Source organism: Perissodus microlepis, chromosome 4 (genome assembly GCF_051167445.1).
Source record: "Perissodus microlepis isolate ML-2025 ecotype Zambia chromosome 4, ASM5116744v1, whole genome shotgun sequence".
In the NCBI taxonomy this organism is placed as follows: domain Eukaryota; kingdom Metazoa; phylum Chordata; class Actinopteri; order Cichliformes; family Cichlidae; genus Perissodus; species Perissodus microlepis.
Genome location: NC_140464.1, coordinates 22,261,513 through 22,285,089, shown reverse-complemented (window position 1 = coordinate 22,285,089; position 23,577 = coordinate 22,261,513). Strand labels below are relative to the sequence as shown.

General features: G+C 39.4%; 1 protein-coding gene across 2 annotated transcripts; it reads right to left on the bottom strand.

Annotated features, from left to right (window-relative positions):
• Positions 1 to 676: 676 nt before the first annotated feature.
• Positions 677 to 22,994, bottom strand: desi1a (desumoylating isopeptidase 1a). Of its 2 annotated transcripts, XM_084926482.1 has the most exons (7): positions 22,784 to 22,994; positions 22,454 to 22,475; positions 21,918 to 21,987; positions 20,572 to 20,681; positions 20,317 to 20,439; positions 19,510 to 19,627; positions 677 to 5,257 (listed from the first exon to the last, which is right to left on the bottom strand). In XM_084926482.1, exons 1-6 carry the CDS (start codon positions 22,872 to 22,874, stop codon positions 19,537 to 19,539), a joined length of 507 nt encoding a protein of 168 aa, XP_084782608.1. In that variant the 5' UTR covers positions 22,875 to 22,994; the 3' UTR covers positions 677 to 5,257; positions 19,510 to 19,536. The 2 variants fall into 2 exon arrangements, with proteins under 2 accessions (XP_084782608.1, XP_084782607.1); XM_084926481.1 differs by lacking the exon at positions 677 to 5,257 and having other exon boundaries at positions 16,259 to 19,627.
• Positions 22,995 to 23,577: the final 583 nt, after the last annotated feature.

The window sequence follows — 23,577 nt, the reverse complement described above, 5'->3', positions numbered from 1 at the left end:
CTTAGATTTAATTTAAAGAGAGACCCAATGCTCTTACTCTCGTCTAACCGACAGAGCAATTCAATACATTCAACAACAAATAAAGACAATGCAATCATAATTGAATCCTGCTAATCTCCGCAGTCTCTTTGTATATTAGTCTCCTGGTGAACTGATATACCACCACTACAGCTCCTCAGTATTGCAGGAGCAGTGACTTTTCCACTCAATTGCCACCATTTATCAGGCTCATCTGAAGCTTTTAGGTTCCTTCTCCACAACAGCTAACCTGTCTCCTATAGTGATTAGTTAAAACTGCTCTTTTTAAAGACTAAAGTGCAAATTACAGTTGACTGAATGAATACATTTAAAAAACAAGTCAGTTTACAAGTCAGGGGTCAAAAACACCCACAATTTTCTTTTTTCCCCTTCTTTTTCTTTTCTCTCACTAATGATTTGCTGAGACCACCAGTTTCAGCATATCAAGGTTGTAATTAAATGAAGTGAAAATAAGTGTGCGCATATAATGTTAATTATCTTTTTAACTACCAATGAAATGTACAATATCATACATTTATCTTCTTTTCCTTTGATCTTAAAAGGTATTTAACGAATACAGCGATTAAATGTGTCCTTCACGTTTGTGCAAAATGTGTAAGTTATAGAAAAACAAATAAAAGTATTAAAAATAATCATGATCGTTTAATCATCATCATTTAATGTGACATTTAGAGCCATATTCTCTATTCCTATCTGTACTTTAAAGATAATTAAAATTCAACTTATACAAATCAATATTTCCATAAATACTAATTCTATCACTGTTTATTACTAACATTTGTGTTAACACAAAAAAACTTAATTTTGTACACTGAAAAAACATATTTTTTCAATATTCTTCACAATATTAGTTATTTCCATTTATGTTCAATAAAGAAAACAAAGAAAAATAAACACAATCAACTTTGTGCAAGTTAATAAAAAACATGTTATCAAAGCCAAAAAGCCCAAAAGTGTGGAAAATGTCTCATTTTAACAGCTAAAGAAACTGATCAAGACAAAACACAGTTGTAAGAGTTTGTACTTGTGGCCAAAAACCTCAACTGGAATAAGTTTAACTTCATATTTTGTCTTGGAGTATGTCTCTTTCGTGGTCTGTGTTTGTATAACGCAGAGGTTTGGTTTCTTCTTTGATTTTATCGTTTTACCTTATTGTGTTTCTAGTTCTGTCAGTGTTTCGAGTCACTCAGTTTAAGATTAGAGGTGCGAAATCACAGATGGCTGTCATCACTCCTGGAACATTCACTTTCTTTCTGCATTTCATACATTACAATAACTTGTGAATTGGAATTGATTATGAGCCAGATGAACATTCAGGCATTCAACCTGACTCTGTGCCTAAGTTCTTGCATTAGACTTCATGAGGGTCTCCACCAAACAATGGTCTAAAGCAGCAACTACAACCCACTGCAACAAGTTTCAAAAGCCAACAGGGAAGTCCCAACGGGTCTTCCCTGTTGGCTACGGGTCATCCATATTGGCTCAAATAGTCAAGGAAAAAGGTCTGCTTGGTAAATAGAAAGGCCAAAGTATGTGGAGGCGGACTCAGCAGGTTCTTAAACCATCCCATGCATTTCTAGTGGTTTTATTTTTAACAGTTAGCAAGTAAGTTAACTATAACTTGGTATTTAGCGGTACAAATACCACACTCAAAGCATTATTGAAAAGAGATTTCCTAGAATGACATTACAATTGCTTTCACATCTACTCTTCCCTACTACACCAGCACAAGCACGCAATAAAAACATCTGCATGAACATCAGAAATCAGTAACTTCAGTAAAGAAGCAAAAAAAGCAACTAATCAAGAGTTCTGAACACCGGGCTGAGAGACTGTAGGCTCATAATAAACCATCTGTCGCGTTTCTTCCACACATTTTTCATTCAGAGCGCTATCTGTTTTTAATGGTACGTCAGATTAGATTTACATTTAGATTTACAAAGTGCCGTTGCTCTGATTTCCCATGCAGGTCCCACCTTTTAATCAGCCACACCTGACAATACATTTGGCACCTGTGAACAGCTGAATTCATTTATTACACTCAGCGTTGCCATTAGTTGGCCTGCCGCTCCCTCTGTGACACAATGAACAATCCAATCCAATTCACCAGACTTTAAATCTATTCAGGCCAACTGTCTTTGTGATTGCTAAATGGGAAACAATATTGCCAAGGCTTTCAAGCACATAATTATCATTGTTTTAGAAAATAGATGGATGCCATCCCCTCTCATAGTTGTGGATTGGGGTTCAGAACACTTTAATACTTGATGCTTTAGAAAATGGATGGATGAATGGATGGATGGAACATGCCATTATATAAGTCGAAGTCTGGCCAATACTATTGGAGCAGTCATCTAAAACACAGAGAGCTAGCAGTGAGTGGAGTGAAGGTAACGAATGTAGCCATCAAATGTAGCCATCATCTTATCAGCTGGTAAATCCTGCAATATGTTTGAGTTTTTTCCAACTTTCTCTCTTCATCTCCATCTTTCTTGACTTCTCCGCCTCTTCTGGAGTGCGTGAGTGCAGGAGTGTGGGGGCGGCTACGTGTACAGGCTGAGAGAGTGAGTGTCTGCTGTTTTGGGGTCAGATTGAGAAGAGCCGGCTGCTGCGTTTGGCTGAGTTCAGTTCCAATTAAAACAGCAGCATTTGACAGCAGCAGAATACAAAGTCAGAGATACTGCAGCTCACTGCCAGTGGTATTAACCCTGCCGATTCTCTGTTTGTTTGTTTTTCTTCTCCACCCTCTGTCCCTGTAGGAAGATCGGTCTTTCATGATCTTGGCTTTGGCGAGGGGGGGGGGAGAACGCCACAATGCAGCAGCAACGAGGAAATGACTAACGCGACTAAAGCGTGAACATTATTAGAAACGTTTAAAGCAGGGAGCCACGTTGATTAAGGCTTTGGGAAAAATAGCAAAATGACAAAGAAATGTGAAGATGTGCGGGGCGATGACAGAGCCATGCAGCGTGCGGGAAGCCTTGCATAATTACAGACAGCCAAACATAGCATGAAGACTTGAATCTGTGCAACACTGGCTGTGTTTTTTTACATATGCATCTGCCCCCTCAAGTCTGTTTGTATGTGCGTCTCTCTTAAATTCTGTTTGTGTGTCCCCCTCTTCTTGTTCTCTTGACTCTGCTCCCTTTTTGCCTCTCTCTCTCACTCCCTGTGTGTGGCTCTGTATCTTTTGCTTGCTGGGCTGACACTTAGTTGCTCAGGGCTACTTGTTACAGCTCATAAGGAAAGTCAACTGTACAGCACAGGCGCGCTCTCTGTGGCTCCCTGGCTCTTTGCTCACATTTGAGAAAACATCACACATCTCCATGGAGCCGGTTTAAAGTTTCATACATTCTGGGTAACCACACCACAGTTTCAATTACCTTTCTCAGCTGTCTAAAGTGATGGCTTTCAAATCCCTTTCCTTAACCAGTGATTCTGCAGTCATGGATCGGTAATTAAGAGATGCTTCATTTTTACCAGTGCATAGTGCAGTGGGGTCTTGGATGCTTCTACAGGGATAATGTTCGGGATTCTAACCTTGCAAAATGTTCTCTGTAGCTTATCTAAAGGTGGCAGATATCTTAACCGTAACAAAACATTGGCGATATTCCTAAACAATCATATTTTGGTGATGAAACTGTTGGGAAAAGAGTTTGAGAGGAATAATTAATGGAGGATTCAATAAAAGCATATGCAATTTGGTCTGCATTGTTCATATAATGATATTCCTAATATGATTTGTGAGGAAATTTTGAGTAACTACCCGATTTGCACTCCTCTTTCATTGATAGTTTATGTGAGAAAAAATGCTTTTTAGGCCATCATACATCTTGAGATGAATGCAGTCAGCAGCCACTGCCCTTAAATCACTTCAAAGCCCAGTTTTATTCCTTGGGGCTTTGTTGTCATGCAAGAATGAGAAGCTAAAGATGCCAAACAGAGTAAGCAAAAGGTGGTTAGAACAGGGTCAGTTGTCTGACTGAAAATATATTTTGGCTTCATAACAAAACTTTTCTCTTGTCAGTTGAAAAGTGTCATAACGTTGACAGTGTGGAAATGCATTCGTCTTGACTAAAGGAGAATGTCTTCAAAAAGATCAAAGTGGTTGTGAGATCATCATCACTCATTCATGACTGCTGGAAGCCTGTCTGAGACTTTTTCAAATGATATACTTTGGATTAACGCCTGTGCGGTTTCCTGTGGTAAGACGATTGTGGCTTGTAGCACAAGAAGATACATATGAGACTCCAACTTTTCTAACCATATTGTTTTGGAGTTTATACTCCAAGAAGAATGTCGACTATCCATTGGGAACAGATGTTCTCAAAAGTTGTTTTTTTTAATATTACAACTTGTCTTTACGCTATTTTGGGAACTTTGCCTCCAACAGCCAGGACTTCTCCTGCTTCTCACTTTTGCTTTTTTGTGCATTCTTTTTTTTCTTGTCATAAGGACATTTCTTTATTATGAATTGTTTTCAGGTGATCTTTTTAATGTTCTTGTGATCAGTCTCTACTGCTTTTTAGAATTAGTTGCCTACCACTGCAACCCATGTGGCACCCATTTTTGCTCATTTGCTCATTGTCTTCTTTGCTTTTTCAATTTTTCTTCCATATTGTTTAACGTTTGAACTCAACACCAGGACTCGCTACTGTAATTGTTTCTCAAAGGTCAGAAAGCGCAGTTTGCTTGAGTAGTCAAATGCTGCACTTATAATCCTCATTCCACCTGCTGGAAATGCAGAGCACCAACCTAGCAGCCTCTCACCCTGACTCCAGGATGGGAGAGCTTATTTATTTATTTATTTAGGACAGTGCATGTTAATGAACATAAATGTAAAAAAAAAAAAATTACATGAATGTAAACATGCCAGATTATAGCCAAAGGCTAATTTCCATCTGTTGTCCTTAAACATAAAAAAAATAGACATAATAATTCATAAAAATTCATCATTCATTCATAATAAAAACTCCATCACCAAACTTACACATACACACCATTCTGTTCCCAAATAAAACATTAAAACTATACAACTCATACATGATCACACACTTTCCAGCAGTTCTTCTTTCAGTTCTCTGTTGACCCGGTGAAACGAATTCTGTCAGGATGTTGTTGCGTGTCATGCCCTCATCTCTCCAATGGACAGGCTCCAAAATGCTCCACTGCCCACCTGCCCATGCAAATGATTACCTTTGGTCCTAACTCGACCTACCTGTAACAGAAATTGTGTGTGTTAGCTCTGAGTGAGAGCGTGTTCAATGGCTATAACACTTCAGTTAGCAATGATGTTATTGGATATTGGATAAGTTATTGGATAAGACAAAATCACATGCAGTGTCGCGAGATTTAAGATTGCTATATTATTGACTTACTTCACTCGAACATGAACAATTTAATATACCCTCTCTGCATATCATGTAGGTTCTACACTATATAGCTACACTTGACTTTAAAGCATGAGGCAATTGTGTTGAATACACACAAGATCCTTACATGAATCCAAGAGATGACCAATCCCTTTTTTTCAGTGTACAGAATAAAGTACCTTAAGGAGACTTGTTGTGGCTCTAGTCCATTCTCTAAAGGCTGTTTTCTCTTTTTTGGACCATTCGACTCTAGAGATGGTTGTGTGGGAAAATTACATCTAGTCCATGATGTGATTGGCTGATTAGATATTTGCATTAACAGTTGTAATTACACCATGTCAACTCACCCTCAGTTTCTGACATCTGCAAAGTTCTGATTGAGAGGTTAAGACTTTGTAGGTCAAGGTGTCCACTGTACCAACAAGTGTGCCAACACAGACAGGAAAAAGTTGAAACACTGACAAGGTATATTTATTATCATTTATTGATGTAGTAGACTAATACTGATTATAAAACATGACTGAGGCCACATTAGATCCAGCAGTGTTTGATCTATCAACGTTATGAATGCAGTTTCAACACAGTTAGATGTGCAGATTTTAAATAACGTAAGCGTTCAGCATGAGCAGATACTCTGAGCTGAGGCATTAGGGTTGGCTGTATGTTCCCATTTGGGTTCACGATATGAATGATGCTACGTGACATCAAGAGCAGTGAAGTCCCAGAATCAACCCCTCGAGAGTTAATTAGAAGACCACTGGGTTGTGTCATGTTGTGATGTGGATGCAAAATCCTCTCAGCTAAATGTAATGGAGGGAAAACTTGTGATATCATCTTTTAATGTTTTACAGTCATAATATAGTGACTCCCATTCATATATATATACATGCATACACACAAACAGTTGGTACAAAGTTTGTTTGAAAAGTTTCCATTACCCGTAGCCGTTTCTGTCTTTGATTGTTTTGACAGTTCGGCATGACAGTGATGTCTTTTGTTACTGAGGCTGCAACTCACACTACCACTTACAGAAGAAAGAAGAGCAGCGAAAAAGTGTCAGCGTGGATGGTTTTTATTTGCTACTTTTCTGCTTTTTTTAGTTGGTGATGACAAGCACAATTACATATCTGAAGTCGCAGCATATATGAAAAAAGTGTCTTTGTGTTCTTCATAGAGGATCTGAAATGTAAATGCGCTCTATCACTGACAGCGACAGACAGTCTATCTTTCATTCTGTTTCCAGTCTCGGTGCTGAGGTGTATTATGTGAGCTGCCAGATTCTGTGACCTCATTTTGGAATTAAAGCTTTATTGCCTCCAAAATATCTTTACAATCGTCACACACCGGCGAATCGACTCTGATGCAGCGATGCATAATTTATTCCTTAAAAGTGCGTGCTAATCCATACACCCGTGTTGGCACCTTCCATAAAGTGTGGTAATTACAGGTTGGGGACTTCTACGCATTTGTAGGCAGTATTTATGTAGCGGATGCTGCAGGACAAAAGGAAACACAGTGTGCAATTTTTCATCCTTATTCTATTTTCAGTGACAATTTCTTCCAACCCTTCTTAAGGTTTTTTCATATATGCGGGGTTGCAGAGATTGTCCTCAAGAGGACTCCTACCCTACTGAACAGCTCATCATGTCTCCAAAATCTTGTAAATTCTGTCTTTTTGACTCTGGGATGTTCTTCCTGTCAGAGATTCACTTGTCTTCAGCTGTTTTTCAAACCTCAGGGCTCAGGGAACATTTTCTACAGCTCCTTCACTGTATTTCATATATTGTTACCAGTCATTACAGGATGACTCATCAAACTCTCTACATGTTTTTGTGGTAATCCAACAGTCCACAGCTAACTGTGGAGAGACAGCCAGATCAGGTGGCCAAGTATATGAAACCATGCTACTTAATGTCCTGCATTAGTTACTGGTTCTTATTTGCACATTATCCTTCCCTGTGTGGTATGATTCAGTTCAACTTTGCATGTTTTTGGTAGTAATGGCAGCAATGTTCTCTATATTCCTTCTGCTGCAGACACTACCCCCTCAGTGTAGGTGGGAATCTTAGCTGATCGTCACTGCAGCACTGTTCGAAAATGTCGTGACATAAACACAATCCAGACAGGAAAAATGAAGGTTATTGAACAGGTGGTGTTCCTGATTCGCAGTCTATGGCTGTTTATCACAGTAAACAAACAAGAAAGGGTGAAGGCAGGAAAACACAAACACTGGAGTTTGATTTCGCATATCACACATCCCACACATTTAACAGCAGTCCACTTCTAAATGACGATTCTTTTTGTCCTGCCGATGGTCTGCAGCTGCACCTAAAAGCTGAACTATAATGGTGCCAAAAAACAAGAACAAAAATGAGGGAGGAAGCAAACCAGCAAGTAGATATGAGGCAAAAATGTGTAAGCTACAATGCTACAAAAGTGATTATTTTATAGCAAAGTTGCTGTCAAATTTCTCCTGTTTTGCCTTCTCTGGCCCAACCTAACATCATGTTTTACTGGGACTACCTCTACATTCAGAGTGCTGCTTCTTCTTCTCCCATCAAATAAAGCATCTTCACAGCTGACTCTCCAGTGTGCATTCATCCGATGCATTCAAGTTGAGGGTACATGTGTCACATCTTTTCACGGGGTCTAAAATTTGTACTGACATCCCTAGTTACAGGTTGCATGAGTGCAAAGAGATCTTTCTCAGCCTCTCTGGCTGCGTCCACATCAGTGAGCACAAGGCATGAATGCTGTTGATGTGTCAGGTTATGGCGTTGCTTTAGAATGTAAGTAAGAAAGTCGGCCGACTTAAATGAATAAATACTGTGCTCTTCCAAATTTAATGCACACATGTATAGAACTGTTGTACTGTCCTCTCTTAAAAGAACAGGTTGGCATTTCTGGAGACCTTTTCCCCTTTTTGCCAAGAATTAGACAATAATGTTCAAATTACATTTAGGTCTATGGGAAAAGTGTTTTCAATTTCAGGCTCCAGCTGTAATACAAACATTACCCTGCCGGGTTGTTCTGTCCTTTAAATCTGCCTCCAAAAGCATTCAGTGGCCCTTATCAAAGTAGAGATTTTACAAATCCCGAGGACACATCGCATCTTATAATGATACCATAAAAACACAACCCTGTTCTAATGTAACGATGACTATAGCAGCTGCAACGTCTGTGCCCAGAACATTACATGTGGGAGCTACTGCTCTGAGCTGGTGCCATCAAGTGGAAAATGAGAGTAATGAAAAATGATCTGCTGCTCTAATAATACAAAGTTACTCTGTGGATTAAAGCACATTATTACTGGGTCGACATGGCTGATACAGTCTTGTTATTTATTTATTTTTTTATCCCTATTTAACTACATAAAACAAGTCGTTATGTATTGTTGGTTAATTACAAGGCAAGTCTCAGATACTGTTATGCTTTCTTTTTTGAACTGCATTGGAAGTTACACTGTATATTTTCAAAATAAATTTTCTTTTCTTTTCAAAATAAAATTAGCTACATACTGTATTTAAGTATAGACTGCACATAAAAAGCTGACCCAAAGTTTGTGGATTTTACTCTAAATGATAACTGAGGTTATAAATTAAGTGAGCAGTAGGGTCATTTAACTTCCTTTTAGATGTTTCCAGCCTTTTGTAGCCAACAGTCACCTCTTGCTGGATGTGCAGAAGCATGCAGGTTTAAAGCACTTTCACATCTTTGAAAGTATCCATCTTTTATATGCAGTCTTTGACTGACTGAGTGTTTATTCTGCCCTGGAGCATTTCCCATTTGCTCTCTGTCTACTTTCCTACTATTCTGCCAAATAGAGGCAATGAATATGTTTGACATAGTGGGAAATTGGTGCAGAGCTACATGAGGACATGCTTGCCCATTTATTAGGAAGTCTGTTGGGGTAGCTTAGCATAAATAGTGGAAACAAATAGTGCTCAAATGTATCAAGCTTCACTAACCATCATATCCAATGCCCTCTTATTAACACATTTATGTTTTATCTGTAGAAGTACGGAGCAGCAGCTGACTGGCTCCTGGCTGAAGCACGTTATCAATGATTGCATCAGTGTTATTTCTTAAAGCAAGATTATGATGATCAAATTTCAAGATGGCAAAATAGGACACAAAGCACACAGAATTAATCTCTTGCACACACAGATGGGTATACAGGTAAAAACACCTGAGTTCATACCCATTTTCCACTTGGGACCAACCAAGGGCGTTCAAGGAACCTGACTGATGCAGCAGAAGGCCTTGAGGACACTTCACGTGTCCACGTCTTTATGCATCTATGTATTTATGCGAGGACATGGCACTTATCCTGGCCTTGGTTTTACATAGACAAGGAGCACACAGATGCTGTTGACCCAAGTGATTTCAAATCCGTGACCTGGCCAGCTGGTGGGCCTCCCCCCTTTGGCTGCCCTCAGAGGGAGATGACAAGGTGGTTAAGGAAATAGAGAAAGGTGGATAGAGGTGGATTCAAGAAAACCTAGAGACAAACAGCATCAGAGCATGATGGGTAAAAAGCAAAAAGGTCACACGTGTTATTTCCTGTGGAACACTGTGTCAAACTCTGGCAACATGCTTTCATTTCAGTGTTATTCTAACAAAAAAAATTAATGTCTTAGCGCATTATGCAAACACATAAGACGCAATTTTGTGCAGGACTCAGAAATGAGCTGACTCTGCATTTGACCATGCGACAGCCATAAACCCAATGACATGCAGAAACTCTCGACCTTAAATGCTTGCACTTTGCATAACTGCATTTCTCAGAGTTTTCTTTTAAAAATGGTGTACTCGAGTACTTTGTAATGGCTGAAAAGTCTTAGGCCATTAGAGCTACAAACCAAAATGGATAATAGAAAATGATACAGGTTAAGGAACAAGGTCAAGGAAGTTAGAGGAGGAGAAGGAGGCAAGTAGAGAAATGAGAGGAGGCTCAGAAAGCGAAGGAGGTGCAGCGAGGCAGAAACTCACAGGTAATTAAGGATTTTGAGAAAAAGTCAACTAGGATGGAAAAAGAATGGAGTTGGGGAAACAAAGCAAAGGAAGGGAATGAAGGTCTGAAGAGAAACAGGCAAGAAATAAAGACTAAGAAGGTAAGTAATCCACTGTTTGCTAAAGGTAGGAGAGGTTATTAAAAAAAAGATGCCGGTAATAAATAGATGACTGATGAGATGCTGAAGAGCGAATTCAGAGGGAGACTGTTGTAAACACAGGGATGTATGGTAGAAAGAAAAGAATTGGAAAAGTGGAAAGAGGGATATCCAGTTTTTGTATACGCCAACAGGGGCTGCTGCGACAAACTGACAGTCATTTAAAGTGACACTTACAGCAAAGATGAAACCATGTCTGGTCAAGCGTGGCCAGACAAGAATAATCATCGCACTTACTGATGTGGCTACAGCATTTAGCCTGATCCCTCTGAGAACAGCCTAATAAATGTGGAGAAAGCTGTTGTAACCACACAATAAAGTACCTACAAGCAATACACATTTTAATAAATAATTTCAACACCAGACACATTTATTCTACTGCCTCAGCTGTGTATAAGTAATTTGGTCCAGTAATGCAATATTTTGTTGTAGGTGTCCGGAAATACTTGAGCCTGTCGCTGGAATGTGGTGAATCAGAGATTCAAAGCTGCGCTGTGCAGACGATTTTGCAACACGTTGTGTTTTTTAAGTGCTCCAGATAAGATTTGGATTGCCTTCCTGCAAAACACCACATTCAGTTACCCCCAAAACCAGGAACTTGGTATTCCGCTGCTATGTTCATTAATTATTTCTTGCAGGGTAACCTTCAAAAAATGGTACATGAATCCCTTAATTATGCATACCAGTGCTAAATGAAACATTAGGCCATGGGGATCTCCCCTGCACAACCTTCAGGAGAGCTTTTACAAACTTGTTCCCTGTCTCTTACTTTTGCTCACACCCTGATGCAGACATCAGCTCTCATGTATACTTGGTAGAGCAAATCAGGGCCCTGTACTACAGAGTGAGTTCACCATATCCAGTTATGGATAAGCAGTCACATGAAGTTGGGTATCAACTCCCAACTTAGATTAGAGATCTGATCTAGATTGTCATATTAAAATGTTTAGTTTTCTACAGTTTATTTTCTTCTATCTATTCACTGCAACTGAGAAGTAATACTTACCTCTTTAACATTCATGGAGCCTCACTTCTTCAAAGGGTGTATCAGCTTCAGCTGTATCAGTCAACCAGCAAAACTTCTAATGTTATGTTTTACCCTTTTGACGCCCCCTGTTGAGGCAGACCAGCCATGGGTTGATCAATCCTGGGCGTGTGTCTCGCGGTTAGCTGACTGCCTTAGCTGCCCAAGTGATGTCAGCCCTTTTTAGCCAGTGACTGGTCCTCTCAGCAGTGTTAGCTAATTCTCTTATAGCCTGCCGTTTCACCTGTCCTCTGATCCCAATCTCTCTAAGCTTAAACATCACAGATCTGTAATGATCTGTGATGTTTAAGTCTATGCAAAATCAGTTTGTGTAGTTTTACATCTTACATGTTTCATTTGCACTTTACACCTCAAGCTGTCAAAAAAGCAATTGAGAAAATAGCGTCATTATATCTAAATAACTTTATTTGATCAGCGAGATTAAACGCCGTCCTCCTCTCATTGTCATGCTGAAAAAGAAAGCCATTACCAATCAGGCATTTCAAATCTAATGGAACTACAATTTAAAATCAGTCTTCTGCTAAGTTTTCTGTTATATGACATAACATTGGTTCATCCCTTGAGTTAGTTGCCTTTTTTTAATGCATGAATCATTCATAGATTGCTGTTAAGTGGCAACCAGAAAATGATCAGGTACAAAGATTGGACTGAAAATGAGTGAAAAAGAAAATCAACCGATGTTCAAAGGAACACTTTGAAAGAGCTTCAGAAAGCCTGGAGAACTATTGCTGAAGACGACTTTAAAAAGTGACAAAGTTTTGATCCTTGGATGCATATTCTGAGAAAGGAGGGGTGGCTCAAGTCTTTTGTGCAGTACTATATAATGTGTTACTGTATTATAAGTCATATTTTCTTTCTTTTCTTTTTTTTATTTTATCAGCCACATTAAACATATTAGCTTGTTTGGCTTAAAATCTTCAGCCTTATCATTTCATATTTTAATGATAATGGTAAAATGAACAACTCACAGTTAGAAGAGACCTTAAAGAAAGAAAAGCCAAGTCACCCCTGTATGCCATGGAAGGATGTGTCACCACAGCAGGAGGTTTGGTGTGACTCACCAGCTTTTATCACACAGGTGCCATGCTAACAACTTTGGCCCTGCCTGAGAGTATCCTTGAAGTAAAAGAGAAGGTTAACGTTTGTCAAATGTCACACGCTCTCTTATAATCGTGTCACTAACTCAACTGATTCAGCTACTCAGCCGCAGGGAGCAAGGACGGGCTAGGTCCGCATGCATTTATTTTCCTCTCACTTAGGAGGGATGCTGGTCGAAAGGCCATTGAGAAAGTCTGCTGCACATCTGTTTGCACAACAGTTTTGCTCCAAAGCGAGAAGTCGGCCATCTGGAAAAGTGATATCTTTTTTGCCATCGTAACACGCAGCACAGGGGTTAGCTGACAAACTGACAGCACAGTACAGAGGAGGTCTTGTATATTTTTGTGCTGATGGTTAAATTGCTGAAGAATGATGAACTTTAATTGTTGCATATGAGTTTTGTTTAAAAGTTAAAAGTAAATTACCGTAGCGCTTTAGGTGTATAAAGCTCACACATTAATGTGTGTTCTGTGCATTTTCCCTTTTTTACTCTGCGTTTTCCAAGAAATGACCCACAATTGCTGAGGATCACTGACCTTCAAAGCTCACACTTATGATGGAGAGCTTGCTCAGTAGGACATCAGTCATTTGTTAGTGGTTGAGGGCCTTTTACGGCAATTAGCAGTTTAATTGCCATGCTCACCCCAACGCTAATTCACTTGGCAGATGCTTGCATAACTGCAATGAATTGCAAGAAAGCAATTTACTTTAAAAGTCAGTTCATTTATTAAATATATAATATGTCCAAAAATCATTAGCATCACACCTGGGAGCTTTAGGAAATAAGTGTATAGCGATATCTCGCAGTACTGTTAGGTCAGTGGGGGTCCAGTAACTGCTGGGGGTCTCCATGGAAGTTGATCCTGCCATGATGATGATTGTGGGTGAAGAGAAATGGACAGGAATCCAATGAAATATTTAGATGAACTCAAACATTTTAATAATAATAATAATGGATTGCATTTATATAGCGCTTTTCTAGGCACCCAAAGCGCTTTACAATTCCACTCACACATTCACACACTGGTGCAGGCAAACCACAGCCACACTAGTAGGCGGTAGGGTAAAGTGTCTTGCTGGGGGATCGGACCGACAACCTTCCGGTTACAGATGAGCTTCCCAACCCCCTGAATCACGGTCGCCCCAATTTTACAACACAAACTGAACCATCACTGAATGACTTTGATAAGCACTGGCATAGATGGTTTTAAAATAACTGAAACTCGGGTTGTTTAATCTAAACAAATACACTTGATTCTTTTAACTCATGATTAGGGTTTCTACAAAAATATTTCCTCTAAATCTTGTGGGTGGCTGTCCGAGTGCAGCTACACCTGCTTGAGATCAGCTCCTCCTCTGTCTCAACAGCAAGTTCCATTCATGGTTGCTCCCATCACTATGCTGCCATCTCACATGTACAGGCAGGCAGGCACAGAGAGCCAGGGACAGGTGAGACACTTGGAGGTAGTGACAGGTGTAATTAGACTTATTGATAAAGGTGCTTGAAACTGTTGGATGCTTCAGGCCAAATGAAAGAAAAACTTCTTTTTGAGTCTAAAAATCAATCTGCTGTTACCTTCTTTGTAGTTTACCTTTGTGTAACTGTGCTGTGAAGCTTTGCTGATCAGTGAACTTAATCACTTCCAGTGAATCATAATTCCAAAGACTCAGGCGAGCAAAGTGCAAGTAAAGACCAAATGCTTCATAGGGAAATTATCTCCAGAGGAACTGTTAGTGTTTGTTCATGCCATTATACACTATATTAGTATTTGCTCCTGTACCGTCACACGTATATGAACTTGAGTCACATCCCATTCTTATTCCCTAGGGTTTAATATGCCAGCTCAGCTCTTCTGGGAAGGTTTTCCACAAGGTTTAGGAATTTCTTACAGAAGCACATTTTGATGTCAGACAATGACGTTGGACTAGAAGCCTGGCTCGCATGTGCAGTCAGGTTCCCAAACTGTTCCCACAAAGTTAGGAGCATGAAATTGTCCAAAATGGTATGCTGAAGCATTAAGAGTTCCTTTCACTGGAACTAAGGGCCTGAGCCCAACTCTTGAAAAACAACCCGAGACCCCAATCCTCCCTCCACCAAACTTTACACTTGGTACGATGCAGTCAAATACTGTTCTCCTAGCAACCACCAGAGCTTCGTCCCTCCAGTGAACGCATGTCCCCTGCTCTACTGTCCAGTGGTAGCGTGCTTTGCAAACAATGATAGGTAGTGAGGAAATTTCCCGACTGGACTTGTTGCACAGGTGGTCCTATCCTGGTATCATCCTGGATTTCAATGATCTCCTGAAAGCGACCCATTCTTTCACAAAATGTTTGTAGAAGCAGTCTGCATGCCTGATTTTATACACCTGTGGCCATTAAAGTAATTGGAACACCTGAATTTAATGATTTGGATGGGTGAGTGAATACTTTAGGCAATATAGTACATCTTTGCTGTGAAGCATCTAAAGTACATGAAAGCAAACTGAACAGTCGGTGTAGCACGTCTTAATAGAAACTTAAATGAATGTAGTTTCTGCACATGTTCTCCTCACACTGATCACTCTACTTTGCGTAGTTCATGCAAAGAGATTACCGAAGGTTTAATCACTCCACACTTTAATGTTTCTGTGCGGTTTATCATTATTAGTCTTTGAAATGCCGGCCTAAGTGTCAGTATTACGGATTTATGCACAGCGGCAACAACAGCAACTGTTCTTTCTGCTACTCCTTCAAACCCAGTAAGCTCCTGTTCTCACACTGAAGTCTCCCAGCATTCACGTAAATGTATATTATTGCCACACACATTCAATTTTTATATGTAAAAGAGGGTAAATTCTACCACCTAGTGAATAGATGATAGCATTGCAGCTTGTCTGATAGCCATCATCATATTTCAAGTATAATGTGCTGAAGATTGCTGACGACATGGTCCAGTACCTGCATCCTGTTAGAGAACTGTACGTAAAACACAAACACACGAGCAAACACAGCTGCTGAACATCTGTATATTCATAAACTCTTTGTTATCTTCTCCCATCTGTGTCTCTGCATGTGTATAGTCAGAGTCTGATGCTGTCTGATTTTGCCACTCTGGCTCCTCCACCCAACAGTTTGCTCTGCTGCTTCTTCTCATTGATCTGCAGGTATCTGTCATTCATCTGCAGATGTGTGTGTGAATTATTGTAATCAGCCTCCTTTAATGGTGCCTCCTTACATTCAGTTTTACAGCGTTAATCATGTTTTTTAAAGCACTTTCCTCACAGATGTACACAGTGGTACCACGTGCTCTCACTCTGGGTTTTATTCCTGTTGAAACAGAAAGCATCAAACTGAATAGGGTAAAGTCCAGGCTTACATTAAGAAGCCCCCAGAGGCCAAAGGTCAAAGCTGAAATGAACATCAGCGGCAGTGCAGCTGTGGGAGAGCAAGGTCCTATGAATCTATGTATGCCTATGAAAAAGTATAAAAAAGGCAAAATGCTACATTTATGGGGTAAAATAAATTAAAAAAAAAAAAAAAAAATACAACTAGTATTTGCAGTCAATGGCTTTATGTATAGGTAGAATTACAAAAAACAATCACACAAACAATACAAACAATATGCATAAATATATCTATCATAGTTATTAGTTAAATCAGGAAATAATATCCATAAACATCTGTTGCAAGTTCACATTACAGGTAGCAGCCAGCAACAACAAAAATCAGAGCAACGAAGGGTGACTTTTAAAAACATTTCAGCGGTCGGGTTATTATATGAGTTAGTAGGTTAGCAGAAGGCAGATTTACAGAACCCAGAATCACCTGAGTTTTCAAAAGTTCGCTGAAGAGAAATATTCCAAACGTGTACGGTTAAAGCTTTGCAAAGGTCAGCTTAAACTTTAAAAGAAAGTTTTAAAAAGCTTGCAGGTCCGGTTAGCTTGTGCGCGTGCAACAAAGAAAGAGTCGAGCCACAGGTGCCGTGCCAAAGTGATGGAGATAGTGTGTGCAGGGTTTGTTTATCACAGGAACACGTGAGGAGAGTTAATGCTGGTTTAATCACTCGGTGAGAATTTCTTGTTTTTTCTGTGCTTATTTCACCCATCACTCTGTTTAAGCAGAGAAAAGTTAGTAAGTTCAAATGTGGGTTACGTGTTTAACATCGGCTTAACAGATTGACACCTACTAAATGTATTATATTGAAGTTAGCTGTGTGTGCACTTACTGATATTAAATCTGAATATTTCTGATAGTTTACGGTAAATGTTCTAATGAGTGTTGCTTCTTACTACTTTTAGTTCCTTTCTCTTCACGTAGGATCAGATGCTTATAACGTAGCCTGCACGGGGCATTACCATGCGTGCTATATGGAAACCACGCCAACTGCCAACAGTGTAACTACAGCCAAGCAGAGGGGAATCAAGGCACAGAGGTGTATTGTATTTTTAAACACACTCTGGTGGTTGTTAAAGGACTCGAGCGGGAAGTTATTAAGAGTACAGGTCAACTTTGCCTGCAAATGTGGATGTGCTATTGTTTGGAATTACTGTCATGGCATCTGGATCACAGGCAGTTGTAAAAATATATCTATATAAGAAAATGTATCTATGATCAGCATCTATTTCTAGAGTTAATTCAGACCACGAAGCACCTATGACAACTTTCTGTCAAAGCGGGACTGAGACGCGCATCGCTTTCAGTAGACTCGACACCAAAATAAGGTTGTTTCTCAAAATGTTTCGGCCTAATCGGAAACAGCCAAACGCACTGCTTTGTTCTTTGTTTTTAAGAAGACAGAGACTGTGTGGAAAGTTAGTTTACAGCACTGTGGAACTCTGCGGCCTGTAATCATCTCTGCAATTAACTATTGAAAGCCAGGGATTACTTGCATATACAGAGAATTTACAGTCCTGCTGTAGATGTGCACACATAAGAACAAGTTTAAGCAGTAGTCAACTCCATAGACTGTATATAAAAACAGAGATGTAGCCTCCAGATCTGACGAGTGAAGCAGACCTGCATTTCTTTTCTAATTGCCAGCAGGAGGCGACTCATAGGCTACATTCACACTGCAGGCGAAAGCGCATCAAATCCGATTTTTTTGACCCTATGCTACCCATATCCGATCATGGTATGACAGCGTGAACGGCACAAATCTGATATTTTCAAATCCGATCTGGGTCACTTTCGTATGTGGTACTGAATCCGATACATATCCGAAGTTTTAGAAAGCAACTGCTGTTTGAACGGTCAAGTCTCATTAAATCCGTCTTTTACGTCACTGACACAAGACAGATGCTAATTATTAGCGCCGGAGAAGCGCCCGCAAAGATATCGCGAACGCTTCCTGGCCATCCAGTGTAGATGTCAGTGAAACTGTTGGGAAGACAACGTGAACATTTTATTTATACTGTATAACTGCAGATTCTGACAGAAATCTGCAACTATCCTTTGAAGCACCGCTCCTTTCTAAAACAGCAATAAGGATAATTATTAGGTTATTTACATTATTATGTAAATAACAAAATAACTTAAAGCTAAAATTGGGAAACGTAAAGTCCGAAGTCTTTATATTAAGGGCCATCAGTCAAACAATATTGTTTGCTCTGGGTCTAAACAGAGCGCGTTGTGTGTGACGTCTTCTTTTGCGTATGTGGGCCGCTTTGAGCGTTCACACTAGAGCACGTTTGCCGTCACATTTTATTTGTAGTGTGAACAAGCAGACAAAAAAAAAAAAAAAAAAAAAAAAAAAAATCGGATTTGATCAAAAAATCAGAATTGAGCATTAAGACCTGCAGTGTGAACGTAGCCATAGTCAGGTAAAAGAAGCCTGACTGTGTAGAATTATAGTACTGATCACATCATCTATTATCACAGTAAACACTGTCTGAGGAGTTTATAGTCTCATTTACAGTCTTTTTAAAAAACACCAGGAATTTAACTGTTAACAAGTCTAGGTACAAAAAAGGGCGTGGCCAAAATGCTCAATTGGAGGTTTCTACTGGCGACCTCTCAAGCCAATACACCACCATGGCTACATTCATATTTTATATACAGTCTATACACTCTAGTCTTACAACCTTGGCGTGGTATAGACAATCAATCACCTGCTGTATGTTACATCGCACTCTGTGACAAATGGAGCGATCATGTAAGTAGGCATCCACATTAGTTGACCTAAATACAAACAAAGACAAAGATTACAGGTACAAAAGAACAGAAGATGGAAAATTAACAACATAAAAGTGCAAAATCAAAACATGATTGACCAAAATGGAGAAAAAAAAAAAAAAAAAAAACCCTCTCCATTAATCAGCCATTGTGTTCATGTCAGTCTTTATCCACTGGAAATTGATATGCTGAGATTTAAATCCACTGTAGTCAGCAGCAGAAGATCCTCAGAGGTGAGTGTTATTAAAAATATTAGTCGTGCAAACGGAGCGAGAAAATTGTGATCAAACATGTGACCAAATGAATTTCAGCTTTAAGATAAAAGAGCATTTTGTACCTTAGTACAAAACTAAGTTATATCGTAGGTGGATTAGTTACAGCTACCACATGAGCTGTTCTTAATACTACAAAGTCTTCTGTTTTTTTAAAGTCAAAACAATGTTTCAGTGCTTCAAACCTCTTCTATACAAAACATGACTCAACATACTCGACGGCTTTTCACTCCTGAAAAGCTAAAGTGTCAAATAATACCCCCCCAATCCCAAGTCATTCATTATATTATATATTAGTAATGTATATGAAGAAAGAAAAAAGAACGATTGAGACTTCACACTGACTGACTACACTGGAATACCTCGAGATTACTCTGCACTCTCTCAGGTTACATGTTTCGTCCCCCGTTGATGACGTTTCCTCCCGGAGGGGCGATGTGAATAGAGTCCAGGATGGGCCGCAGTATTTGGCCAAATGGTCTAAAGATGGAGAGATTTCATTTGACATTTTAAAAACACATATGCACAATGACTGCCCCATTTTTAACCCAATAACTCCCTCCAACATATTTACTTTTATGCATCAGCAGATGTGAAGCAAATCTCTGCAGGGATGTTTAAAGTATAGGAGCAATAGCAACAGCATAAGGTAGTGCTGCCTGTTCCCTTTTCATGCAGTCACACTTAATTTGTGGTAAAAACTTGTGCCTCTGCTATGACTGCCCTTGTTGTTGGCTAAAAAAGGCTCAAACTGAGCTTTCATAACAGTTAAATACCACAAAAAGTTCAACCAGGGCAAAGTACAAACAACTCCGCTGCAGGCTGCACTATATTAACATTTAGTGGCCAAATTTAAAATTTCTTCCTCTTCATCCAAGACTGTATGGCAACATATCATAAAGCTACACTGTAGTTTATAATTAATGATTAATAATAAACACAACATTTCATAATTTAGCTGCGATCATGACTAATAGTACATAACTTCACTGCAATTGGAGGTCTAGACGACTAATGTGGCGTTCAAAGACTTGCCGCTGAACCGGAGCCTTGTTCAGATTTCAATGGGACACATTCAGTCATGGGGTGAGCAGTGGTGAGCAGGGACATTATTAATACCACAGACTCAAATGAAGCGAATGTAAGCTGACAGCCCGAGTTTCACTCACGTAGAGAGGACTTCAGATGGAAGGTCGGTGATGTAGGACGGGATAGGCCTGCCTGTCAGGAACTGAGCCACCTCGTTGGTAAAAGTGTTGCAGTTGTGCTCAAACAGACGATACCTGTCACCTCTGAAATACAACAACAACAACAAAAACACTCAGGTTTATTATTTGAACTTTGCATGTTACTGACTATCTCCTGATTATACATTACTTATGTAAGGAGCTTGGAGGTTTTCTGTATGCGGGAAAGAAACTGACCTGTATGTGCTTTCTCCCAGGGAAGAGAGGTAATCCATGAAGATCTCCTCAGAGACTTCAGTCTCACCGAGCTCCACCACTGTGTCAGGAGGCCCCAGCATAGTCCCACCCTGCCAAAAACAAAGAAAATGTGTCATAAAACAGAAACATGATTAAAGAGTAAATCAGTGATGGTCTGAGGAAGCTGCTGCACTGTTAGCTTCTATCGTTTTCATTTTATTATGCATGTCTGTAACAAGTCTCGCTAGTAAGTGAGACATTGAGCATAAAATGGGATTACCTGCATAAAGAAATGTTAGATAAATAATAAATAAAGAGGTCTTCTTGAGTCAATTTTCTGTATTTGTGATACACGCTTACGTTAGTTAGCATTGGCTCTGTGGCTTGCTAACTTGGCCAACTTTACTAGCTACCTTACCGTGTTACCTTACTTCCAAGGTGGGAAAAAATGCTAAGCTAATAAGCTAATTGTTATGACTGAGGTTTTTTTTACTTTTCTTTTTGAAAAAAAAAAAATCAAGAAAAGATGATTGAATTCACATCATTTATTTGGTCTTGGAAAAAAAGTAAAATACTTCAACTTACAGGTAAGAATATACAATCAGCCAAAACATTAAAACAACCCATTTATATTATTTTTAACTAATTTATTATTATTTTTAATAGGTGGACTTTTGTCATGATAATAAAGCTGTGGTAGCAGACCATAGATGTATGAAATGTATATGATACGATATACTATGGTCTAAATTATTAGGCAAATTTGAACATTTCTTTACTGATAGTAGTATATATAATGGTATGTACTACTTTCATATGTATGAGTAGTACATATACATATAGTTAAATTCTATGTAGGTATGAAGCGTCTCTCTGTGTTAGCATTGTGCAGGCTGGTGACCTGCTTCTCACCCAACAGCAGCTGGTATAGGTTCCTCAACCCATCACCCCACTTTTGTAGAATATCACCTACCCAGTTGTACTTTTTCTTTCTTGATAAGTGTCACACTGGTCTCAGGCGTTGTGATTTGCCTTCTTTGCACTGCTTTTGTTTGTTTGTTTCCCCCTGCTCGCTATCATGACATCACAAACATCTGGTCGATTCATTTGTGGCCCCAAGGGACAAACATACAAATGTTTGTTTCGGGACAACAACCATTTCAAAACTCAGGGTATACTTTGTAAGACCTGCAAAAATGAAAGGTACTGCAGAAATGAGAAGGAGCCGACACACATCTAAAACACCTTCAAAAATTATTTTCCACATGTGTGCAGCAGTCTGGGAGAAGGCTGAGGTGTTTGGTGATATAAGTGAAATGGACGTCACATCCTTGTTACATCCTTACCGGAGAACAGCTGGAGATCCCCTCCCCTCCAAAGAAGAACTCATCACCATATGCCACTATAGCTGTGTGCCTGCAAAATTATTACATTGGTAAATCCAGGTCAGAGCATCTCAGTGGCATAACAGCATATTTAAAATTACATTAGCACCATTCATGACGCTTAATCCACTTTGGCACACCAAATAACACAATTAATACAGTCACGGTGCATTTTACAATCTACCGAATACAACAATTATAAGGACTAAAAATCCATCCATAGACAGATGAGTGGATGAGTGAGCAACTAGCTGTTTATTTAGTGTTAAAACATCATATGTATCTGCCTAATCTTTTTAATTATAGCTCACTTGGTCAGTTCACATACATCCCCAGACGCCTTCGTCAATAAATACAAACAGGCAGACCACCAGGAGGTGTTTTGACCATTTTTAATGCCACTGCTGTCTTCCCTGGGACCAGAATTAGGTCAGTGGCCTACACCTGATGTATCTACAGTAAAAGCTGTGTTTTCGTGATAAGGAGGTTACACTTACCATATCCCATCCAGCTGCTTTCCTGCAATAGAAAAGGGGGGGAATTAATGCATGCAAGGCAGGAGATGGTCGCTAATGCAAGAAGCTACCAGAAGCCGGTAAAACAAGAGATGAGCCATTTCTAATGATGTACGGGTGCAAGTCGGTTAAGTTCGCCATTTATTTTAAACCAAACAATATTTATAAAAGTCCCTTGATCTTGATATTTTAACCAGAGAACAGCAACATCTGCTTTAGACGACCGTCAAAGAAGGCTTCTCCAGCCGGTTATCATCACTTATTTGTCCCCCAAGGCCAGACTGCATCAGTATTTGTCTGCAGGCTACTTACCCAACATTATAGGACTAAGGCTCCGAGCCATTCCTCTGGACAAATCATAAATATACAGTTGTACATTGTATCGCGTAGGATTCTTGTCCATGACTCAAACTCAGAAATTTTATTTTTCTATTTTTTCGTTAGCTAGCTAAGCCACAGAGCTTTCTCAACATACGCTCCTGCGAGGTTCTAAACGAAAGGAATGATGTCAGGTCTTTAAATAGCCCAAGCACTTCCGCTTTCACTGCTTTCAAAATAAGAACGGCTGGCGAGAATCTTTAATGAAAGGTCGACTGTTTTCTTGTGAGATTGCTTTATTTTGAAGGATCACTGTGGCTCTTCCGATTTTAGTTCGCTGTCTGTGAATGACTTGACAGAATTTTAATTTGACAACACAAAGCTTGTGTTTTTATTTCGAATAGAAAATAATTACAAGGCTTATCAAGATGAAATAAACGCTTCGGTAGCCTGATAGCTGACACTAATATCACCCAGAAAAGGGAGCCATTTTTAAAAAGATATATTTTTTTCCAATTCGTTTATTTATTTAAACAAAAATAAAGACCACAATATATAAATATATCACCTATATACAGAGATTTCTACAGGTTTTGGCTCCTTAGCGAGAAAAATGTAGAAAAAGTGGGACACAAGTGAGTCCTTGGATTTGTTATGATCAGTGGTAACCACTGGAGGGCGCTGTATTCCGAGACAAGATATGAGACGTGTGTCCATGTGTGCAAAGGAAATGATGATAGATAAGAAGTTTAGCCCCGAGGGAGCTGTAATTTGTTTACATTTTTTAG